The following is a 10,479-nucleotide window of genomic DNA, read 5'->3' on the forward strand; positions in this document are numbered from 1 at the left end:
TACTCCCCGTGTGCATATCATATCTCGCCAAACTATGTTGTTTACATTTTTAGTGGGGAAAGTTTTTCGCTTAAAACGAGTTTTTAGTTTGAAGCAGCACTTATCAGGAACGCATCTACCGCCTTAAACGAGGACTTACTGTGATAATATATTTTATCATTTTTTATTAAACAAGAGCCCAGTATACGGCACGAGCGACGGAAATTATATTTTTGTTAAACGGACAGTGTGATTATCGTGGACATGACATCGTACTTTATACCGTAGCATCCCCATAAGGGGTGACCCGAATGAGCTGTGTGTGCCCATCTGGTGGAGAGGCGATGATGATGATGGCGAAGCCACTGCCAGCGCATTTCAGTTTCAAATTAGTGAACTATTCTAAACTAAAAAAAATATTTTACCAGGTAAATAGCTCTTTTTCAGAAGCGACCTGGCCACAGAAAGTCAAGAACAAAGAACACGTTTAAACAATTTATTGAAAGAAGTGCAACATCAATCAAACACCAATATTTTAACCACATCAATTTGCAGTGGCGATTAATAAAATATAAAAGAGAAATGCACCTGGAAATGAGGCACTTCTCATAAATGTACTACTGATTTTGGTCCATGGAAGGTACATTAAAAAGCAAAGCGAATCACATGACTTGGTGGCCTGTGGTCGAACCTGGCGCCGACGTCTTTTCGATGCCGAGACACGTAGAAGAGAAGCATTTTGAATCAATATCTCCTGTAAACCGGAGTACATTCACAGTCGGATATTGTCAAGAAATTCTGCGCTTTTAATTTAAGCTAAATTCCCAACTCTGAAAGTTTGACGTTCATGCAATGAGCATTAAGTCTCACGTGGCAGAGCGGGTGAGAAAATTCCTCCCTCTGACACGTGGAGCCAGAGGTCACTTCCAGCTGTCTCAGAGGTAGCGCTGCTATATCCTCTTCAGTGAGCCATACCATTACACAAGGGGGGGTTGGTTGTACTGCTGAATGAGACATCCCAATGGATACTTCGTCTCAGACATGATGCAAACAGGGAAATTATGATAACATTTTGTAAAGTTTAAAAGCCATGTAAAACTATTCTTCACATTAATCTAAATCATTGTTGCCACGGCCAATTCGAGTGACGCACACTCGTTACATTTTTTTCTAATTTAAACTTTTCTTATCCAATGCAAAACTGGATGTCAGAGTTAAGTTGATTCTTGGGGCTCTAGTTATCCTTCGATCTCAAAGGATTCGCAAGTCAATTGGGGGATGAATAGGCCTGAATAGGCACGAACATCATACCAGCCACAGTTTTATTAAATGCCTTTCCCTACACAATGTTTGCAATGATTAGGCAAAAGTCTGCTGCAAGAGTTACTTGGCTTAGATAACGCCCTTCGATAAGCCTACTATTTGTTTTTAGTCCTTAAGAGCTGGCACGAGTTACCTGCCTGAAATAATCAAATCACCATATGTGATTACAGCCTGGATTAATACTCACAAGGCAGTTGCCTGAATTGAACCAGCTGAGCAAGCTATGCCAGGGCTGTGCCGAGCCAACCCTGGTGTGACTCGAGAGGTGCTGGGTTGTTTTTCCACTGCACCAGCCAAGACATGCCAGGGCTGTACCGAGCCAGCCCTGGTGGCACTCGGGAGGTTGCTGGGTTGCTTTTCCACTGCAACCAGCCGAGCCATGCCACCGGCATCAAACACAACGAGCAAGTCGAGATGCAGGTAGACAATGTGGTGACGCCGTGTCCTCACCACAGTGTGCCGACTAGCGTCGCATGCGATGAACGAATCATTAGCCCTGTTTAACACGTAGTAGTAGGCTACCTGTTAGATATAAATGTGTAATTCACCCTGCCACCACCCGACACAGCCAATTGGCGAGGTTTGTCACATCAACAAAACATGCCAATTAGTTGCTGCTTCAGCACATTGATGTGGCGAAGAGTAAAAATAGTAAATTGTGGGTTTACTCTCCCAACACAACCGGTGTGCTGTAGTAGTAACAAATTGACACGTTTTGTTTACGTTATAATCTGGATGGAACACTCATTTCTTAAGAACTGCTTTTTGTGTTTCGTTTGTTGTCCTTCCCCGACACCTCCGATAAGCACGGTTGGCTACGTACGGTGCGAAAGAAGTTCAACATACAATCCTTACAAATTGGCTGCGTCGGATGGTGGCGGGTTAATCAACGTATTTATATTTACGCGACCTAACCCAAGCAAAACTCTTTGTGAAGCATTAACCCTGACCCTGTTTGGGCCCGAGCTAGATTCAGATACTTTGTTAGCCCAGGAAATTATGCTTTGGTTGTGGCTCAGCACAGTGGGAAAACCAACCACCTGTACCATCAGTTTAACACGTAGGCTTTCGTGATCAATATTATTCATAATAAAGGTTTTTGGGTTAGATCGCGTTATTTATAAATGTGTCGTAACCCTCTACCACCCGACATGGCCAAACTGTAAAAAATGTGTCACGTTTACAAAGGACAAATAGTTCACTACTTTAGCCTACCGGTGTGTTGAAGAATGAATCAACATCATTTAAAATTTGAGTACGACGTATCACTGGTCATTACATCCAGCTTCATCGGGCAATTCGCCAGAATTGTAAAGCCCTCACTTGCTCCCGGTCTAAAATAGAGCAGCAGGGTGGCATCATCATTTAACTCATTCAGGTGCAGTGATTTCAGGCGGGGGGGGGGGGGGGGGGAGGTATTGTAATTATATAATCGATTGGTAATCAGTCAATGGTTATGATTAGTAATGAGTTGTAGATTAGTAATTAGTTGTAATGTGTGTTATTGTAATTATATGCACAATAACACATGCGGGCCTCGCACTGGCTTGGCTCGGACGATCCAGCGGAGGACGGGCCATCGGCATGACGTGGGCTGTCGTCTTCACGCCCAGGGGCTTGACGGGTCTCACAGGGGGTCCACGTCCCACCAGCGGACGCCAGCGAAGGGTGAGCGGCGAGTGTTGGAGCCGCAGTGCACCTCGCCCTGATTGAGGTGGTAGGTCTTCAGGTCGTCGATGAAGTGGCAAGCGAGGCCCAGGGGCTCGAGCAGGGAGCGCACGCGTCTCTCCAGTGGGCACTGCCCGTCCACGTGCGGCCAGAATGGCTTTGGGATGCCCAGTTGCTTGTTGAGCACCACCATGTTCACCTGGGCCACGGAATGGCACGGGAGAAATTAATAAGCCTGTATTTTAACGATGATATAAGGAATAATATACTATTTTGCAGAGGTTCTTAGCAGTCAGTTGTAGAGTATTCCAAGTTGGTCATAGAGGAGTGGGGTAGTTTAGGGTACAGTATACAAAGTATGTATGTACGGTGAACTTATTTCGCACCGTGTGTAGCCAACAGTGCTAATGGGAGGTGCGGGGTAAAGACAACAAACTAAACACAACAACAAGCAGTTCTAAGGAAATGAGTTTCCAGTGGCTGAAGTCACGATCAGCGCAAGCACAACGCGATGGCAGTGGTGGATGGTGAATGTTTACAACTGAGACTGCCACTAGTGTGACCACTTGGCAGCATCGTGAAATAAACAGATCTTAGAGAAGGGCACGGCAAGATGCCAGATGGCTATAGTAAACAAAATTCGGATATTGCCATTTCTAACAGATGCCGGTTTAATGGAGCATTCCGGATGGTAAAGTGCCGAATTGCAGAGCTTTTCCTGTATATACTATTAAAAATAATAATTAAAAAATTAAGCTTCTAATCTCAATGGTCCTCAAACTATTTGTGATGGACAGGTCACTTCTAAAAAAGAGCTATATATATCAGTGGGCCTTACCTGGTAAAATAAAAAAATAGTTAAACAGTTAAAGAGTGGAGCTTTTGTAACAGAGCAGCCACACGCACCACGTCGGGGAAGTAGGCCTCGGCCTTGCTCTCGTTGAGGAAGAAGAGCACGGGGAGGTCGATGATGTCCGCCTCCTCCAGTCCCAGCTCCCTCTTGAGCACGTCGCGGTTCCAGTCAATGCAGCGCTGCCACCACAGTCGTTGCCATTAATACGCACGTGTGCGTGTGTGTGCGCGCGTGTGTGTGTGCATTTCTTCACAGGTGCTCGCTAACAGCACTTGCCCCAAAAGGCCGTTAAGGCTATATGGGGGATCTTTGTCTTTGTGCCTTACAAAATTGGCGCGTGATTTTTGGCGATTTCAGTGGCGATTTTCTTTTTCTCTCACTAACTTTGACGTCAATTATTTTTTATACGCATGTAGTATTAATAATAACGAACGATAAAAAGTAGAATTCAAAGCCATCAATTGGGGCTGTCTTTGGCCTTATGGAAACAATAGGCTTTTGTATTCTTTGGTTCTTTCGGTAAAGTCACGTAGGTAATAATAGAATAAAATAAAACAAAAATAAAAACTAAATTAAATCATGACGTTTTGGGCGCAACACAAGCGCCCGTCATCAGGTGGAACACAACAGTTAGACACATCTAACTGCAGTGAAACAAGACGCTATGTAAATAAGAGAGGGGTGGGAGGAGCCAAGGTGGGGGGGTGGGGGGTGCGTGGGGCGGGGGGTAGGGCATAGGAAGATCAAAGAGAGAAAAGGGAAGACACTAAACATGCTGCAATGGACAACATGACACTAAACATGCCGCAATGGACAACAACATCATGTAGTTATGATTTTACCTGATTAATAACATCTTTCCAATGATTGCTCAATTTGTATCCATCATCTCAGTTAAAGTTATGTCTATGTTTGTGTATCTGGATGGCTTCATGAACAAACCTTTCATAGTAGCCAGATGGTTTGCAGAGTACCTTGGTCTCGGAAAAAACAATATCATGAGAGCCCACAGCATTATAGCAGTGATCAGCAACTGCGGAGGAATTGGTTTTTCCGTGTTTCAGATCTGACTTGTGCTCGCGGACACGGTCAGAAACATGACGTTTCGTTTCGCCAATGTAACAATCACCACAGATGCAACTTAGTTTGTAGATTCCAGGGTATTGCAAGTCAGGAATGACATCCTTCACAGATGAGATTAGATCACGGATTTTGTGTACTGTACTAAATTGGACCTGGATCTTGCGTTTTGTTTAAGATTTTGGCAACCTTTTTGGTAACGCCATCTATGTATGGTAACGTGATGGTTTTGATCGGAGTCTTAGGGGGTTGTTTCTCCATGGTAGGAGATACAACTTTGCGGATAGTACGGTCCGAGTATCCATTCATCTTAAGGGCCATGTGTACATGTTCTAATTCATTGACCAGGTGGTGTTGGTCAGGGATGCAGTCGGCCCTATGGATCAGTGTTTTGATGAGGGAATTCTTCTGTGCCGGATGGTGGTGGGAATCAGGCTTCAGATAGGAGTCTGTGTGGGTGGCATTCCTTTAGACAGAATGTCCCAAAGAGCCATTGGACCTCCTCTCAAACAGAACATCCAAGAATGGTAGCTTGCCATCCTTCTACATTTCCATGGTGAATTTGATTGATGGGTGTATGGAGTTAATGTGGTCAAGAAATTGGTTCAATGCTGGTAGGCCATGTTGCCAAATGACGAAAGTGTCATCCACATATCTATTCCACAGGGAACGACATAGGGTGGATGTCTGGATGGCGTCTGTTTCAAATTTCTCCATGAAAACATTGGCTATCACTGGTGACAAGGGGGGACCCATGGGGTATCCTCATTTTGTTTGTAGAAAGTACCATTCCAGGTGAAGTAAGTGTTGATGAGGCAGTGCCTAACCAGCACAGGGACATCAGGGTTCAGTCCATGTTGGACTAAGTCTTCAATTATTGCTATGGTGTCAGTAGGCCTCGGCAAGGTAAGGTAAAAGGTTAAAACAACGAGCCTACCTTTACCCTACCTTTTACCTTACCACAATACAATCACTCTACCCTACCTTTTACCCTTCAGCAGGTAAGGTAAAAGGTTAAAAGCAACGAGCCTACCTTTACCCTACCTTTTACCCTTACCCCACCTTTTACCCTTACCCCATACAAATTACCCGATTACAGGGTAATTACTGGGGTACTGCACATGAAAAAGGTTTATAACAGGTAAATGCTAGGTAGAGTGCTTTATTCATATAGAATACTCTCGATGATTACAATTTTACACGCTTTATTTTAACTCACTGTTGTTGTCCTCAAATCTTGTAACTCAATTTTAACCCACTTTCCAATGTGGTATCGACTGCAAACTTGATATACTTATGTCATACTGATGACGATACTATATTCTATCATTAAAAAATATATATAAGTTTTTATGTTATGTTTCGGCTTGGGTCTAATTGTCCACAGTCAACTGACGTTGGCTGTAATTGGCCACGGTCCCTTACGTTACGGCAAGCTTCGGGGCCACTTCCTGGAGTCGTGGAGTTCTGCCATTACTCATACATTTCATAAAAGCGTGTTTTTAAGAAAGTTTTTTTTAAATATTACTAATTAAATGGAGGCCACGGACTGCGCCACGGAGCTTTTAGCGGTAAACAAGGCACCGTATTTACCGGGTAATACTTCGCGCTACCGTTACCCTACTGGGTAATTCTTCCGAGCTACCTTTAACCCTACCCTTTACCTTACCCCTTGGCATGTCGACACTTTTACTCTTTTACCCGGTAAAAAGGGTAAATTACCTTACCTTGCCGAGGCCTAAGTGTCAGGCACTGGAACCTTGGTAAATGGAGAGACCACATCAAAGCTGACGAGGACATCATCAGGGGACAGTGAAATGTCCTTGATTAGAGAGACCAAGTGAGTTGAATTAAGTACAGCTGAAGTGGTCTTGCCTGTAAAGGGAAGTAAAGTATCCGGCAGAAAACGGGCTAGTTTGTAGGTAGGTAAGTTGATCGTGGACACGATGGGCTGCAATGGGGTACCTTCTTTATGGATCTTGGGAAAACCATAGAATCTGGGTGGTCTAGCAGCCGAGGGTTTTAGGGAGAGCCGTTTGACTGGTTCGATTAGGGAAGTCGAACTGGTAATTTTCTTGTTGGTTTTAGTAGTTAGGCTGTTAGTCAGATCTCTATTGATTTTGGAGTAGCTGCCATCATTGAGTAGGCCCTGGATTTTGTTGTTGTATGTGGTTTTATCCATGATGACAGTGGCATTGCCCTTGTCGGCCGAGAGGATGACTATCTCATCCCTCTTTTTCAAATTTGCGAGTTCAGAGCGCTCATTTTTGCTAATGTTGCTAATGGGTTTCTTAGAATTTTTGAGGATAGTGGCAATTTCAGCTCCAGCAACGTCTGTTTGGATGTGTCCTAAGCCTTTGAGGGCTCAGCATGTTTAGTGTCATGTTGTCCATTGCAGCATGTTCAGCATGTTAGTGTCTTCCCTTTCCTCTCTTTGATCTTCCTACGCCCTACCCCACGCACCCCCCACCCCCCCACTCTGTATCTCCTCCTTGGCTCCTCCCACCCCTCTCTTATTTATATAGCGTCTTGTTTCACTGCAGATTTCTTGCTCAGTTCAGCAGTTGTTTCTAACTGTTGTGTCCCACCTGATGACGGGCGCTTGTGTTGCGCCAGAAACGTCGTGATTTAATTTAGTTGTTTTTATTGTTGTTTTATTTCATTTTTTTATCTACGTGACTTTACCGAAAGAACCAAAGAATATGGATCCTTGCAGTCACGAAAACTTAAAATCTAGAATAGGCTTTTGCTCATGAAACGGATATACGGTGAAGTCCTCGCTTAACGCGTGTTCACACACCGCGTTCCTCGCTACGAGAGTTCTGCGAGGGAGCACTCTCGCACACAAGCGGAACGCGCCATGCAACAACGCTGGCTGCTCTCAGTTATAACGTTGACCGCTCCCCATTATAACGTGGACCACGCCCCGTTATAACGTGGTTCCTGAGCGGTCGACGACGAACTACTTTCTTGAGTCGCCCGACTAAGCGGTATGATACAGTAACGCGGAACAATACAGTAACGCGACGGCGTACCCTCATATCAGTTGTATGTCCTACCATCGGATGAGTTAATTATATAAACGTGATTCAGTCGGTTAATTCCTCACTTAATGCATTTACACTGAACGCAGCACTTTTCAGGAATGCATCTACCGTGTAAACGAGGAATTTCTGAACACGAATGAATCCCACCCCCTTAACGAGGCAGGTGTTTGAAGGACACCCTAAAATCGTGTGTGTGTGGTTATCTCTGGGTATCAGTGTGTGTGTGTGTGGTTATCTCTGGGTATCAGTGTGTGCGTGTGTGGTTATCTCTGGGTATCAGTGTGTGTGTGTGTGGTTATCTCTGGATATCAGTGTGTGAGTGTCTGTGGTTATCTCTGGGTATCAGTGTGCGAGTGTGTGGTTATCTCTGGGTATCAGTGTGTGTGGGTGTGGTTATCTCTGGGTATCAGTGTGTGTGTGTGGTTATCTCTGGGTATCAGTGTGTGTGTGGTTATCTCTGGGTATCAGTGTGTGTGTGGTTATCTCTGGGTATCAGTGTGTGTGTGTGGTTATCTCTGGGTATCAGTGTGTGTGTGTGGTTATCTCTGGGTATCAGTGTGTGTGTGTGGTTATCTCTGGGTATCAGTGTGTGTGTGTGTGTGTGGTTATCTCTGGGTATCAGTGTGTGTGTGTGTCTGGTTATCTCTGGGTATCAGTGTGTGTGTGTGTGTGGTTATCTCTGGGTATAAGTGTGTGTGTGTGGTTATCTCTGGGTATCAGTGTGTGTGTGTGTGTGGTTATCTCTGGGTACCAGTGTGTGTGTGTGGTTATCTCTGGGTATCAGTATGTGTGTGTGGTTATTTATGGGTATCAGTGTGTGGTTATCTCTGGGTATCATTGTGTGTGTGTGGTTATCTCTGGGTATCAGTATCTGTATGTGGTTATTTATGGGTATCAGTGTGTGGTTATCTCTGGCTATCAGTGTGTGTGTGTGTGTGGTTATCTCTGGGTATCAATGTGTGGTTATCTCTGGGTATCGGTGAGAACAGGTCCACCTCTGGGTGAATACTGTACCTGCACATTATTGTTTTCAGTCGTGATGTTTATGTCATCGAGGATGTCCTGAATCTTCATCTTGCGCTCCAAGGATGAGACAACTGTGGGGGGATCATAGATGGGAAGAGGGTGATCGCGATAGAGGAGATGTGGGAGGTCAGAGGTTAGGTTTCATTGCTTACAGCATTGACTACAACTAGCATTACTGCCTGTTGTAATTACAACTAGCAGTAACTACAACTAGCAATGGTGAAACGTCATACTCAGATTGTAAATGTTGTGGATTTGCTCTCCAACACACCGGTGTGCTGTGCTAGTAACAAATTGGCATGTTCTGTTTACGTGACAAACCTCAATAATTGGCTATGTCGGGTGGTGGCGGTTTTAACGATACATTTATATTTACGCGATCGAACCCAAAAAATCCGTATTATGGATTCTGTTCAATGCAAAACCGGTACCAGTTCTCGGTGCAAATCAATCGCTGCCACCCAAAGAGAGATGCCAATTTCCTGATTGTCCAACTGAAACCCAAGACATGTGGCAGCCCTGACTTTATAATGCCATCCAATGTTTGGTGCTTTACAGTTATATTTCTTGGAAAGGCAAGGATATTTTCCAAAAACGTATTTTTTCTTTCTTTGCAACTCACCAGATGGAAGTCTTTACAAAAGGGTCGGTGCCTCATTTTTCTCTTCTAGTCAATCATGACCCAGAACTTTTATCAGTATTAGAATACAGTCTAGGAAAGGCCTAAGGCCCAATCCACCACGTTTCCATTTTGCCTGCTTTCAGATGCCCTCAACCAGCAGAAGACGAATATGTACCTGCACATTAAAGCTAAACACAAATACGTAGTCGTCCAATGTGCGGGACACCGCTTCATTTAATACCTAGGATCTTGCGCTGCCAACTGCAGCTTCAGCGTCGATGTTTATAAATCTTCAACCTGCACATTTAGTGACGAGCTCACCGTCTGGGCAGCTCTCAAAGAGGCGCCTCTGGCCGTGGCCCTGCTGGTGCAGCTCCTTGAGGAGACGGAGACACGCGTTGGGGCTCGCGAGCAGCAGCCGGAACCCCTGTGTGTCGCACGGCACCACAAGCAAATCGCACACAACAACAACACAAACACGTAGAACACAACGACAATAATAACACCACGCAAAGCACAATACAATTCACCGTAACACAAACACGTCACACACAATGACAACACAACACAATGCACAGCAACACAAACACATCGCACACAACGACAACAACAACACAAACACGATGAACAACGGCAATAATAACACCACACAAAGCACAACACAATGCACGGCAGCACAAACGCATCACACACAATAACAACACCGCACAATGCACAGCAACACAAACATATCGCACACAACGACAACACCGAAAGCGCACAACACCGTACAACAACACAAACATCGCACACAATGACAACGACATCAACACAAACACATCGCGTACAACAACGACAACAACAACACAACACACAACAACACAAACAGACAAAGATCGTTA

General features: G+C 44.6%; 1 protein-coding gene across 1 annotated transcript; it reads right to left on the reverse strand.

Moving 5' to 3' along the window:
• Positions 1-461: 461 nt before the first annotated feature.
• Positions 462-10,217, reverse strand: LOC142930589 (protein-arginine deiminase type-1-like). Its single transcript, XM_076073445.1, has 4 exons — positions 9,920-10,217; positions 8,965-9,047; positions 3,877-4,002; positions 462-3,169 (listed from the first exon to the last, which is right to left on the reverse strand). Exons 2-4 carry the CDS (start codon positions 9,022-9,024, stop codon positions 2,930-2,932), a joined length of 426 nt encoding a protein of 141 aa, XP_075929560.1. The 5' UTR covers positions 9,025-9,047; positions 9,920-10,217; the 3' UTR covers positions 462-2,929.
• Positions 10,218-10,479: the final 262 nt, after the last annotated feature.

The sequence above is a fragment of the Petromyzon marinus genome, chromosome 42 (assembly GCF_048934315.1).
Source record: "Petromyzon marinus isolate PM22_M1 ecotype Great Lakes invasive population chromosome 42, UKy_Petmar_22M1.pri1.0, whole genome shotgun sequence".
Lineage (NCBI taxonomy): Eukaryota > Metazoa > Chordata > Hyperoartia > Petromyzontiformes > Petromyzontidae > Petromyzon > Petromyzon marinus.

Excerpts from the sequence above, each read along its gene's own strand:
- LOC142930589 (XM_076073445.1), bottom strand. The coding sequence starts at position 9,024 with ATGAAGATTCAGGACATCCTCGATGACATAAACATCACGACTGAAAAC. Across the intron at positions 4,003-8,964 it reads CTGAAAACAATAATGTGCAG|CGCTGCATTGACTGGAACCG; the intron begins GTACAGTATTCA and ends CTGTGGTGGCAG. Across the intron at positions 3,170-3,876 it reads AGGCCTACTTCCCCGACGTG|GTGAACATGGTGGTGCTCAA; the intron begins GTGCGTGTGGCT and ends TCCGTGGCCCAG.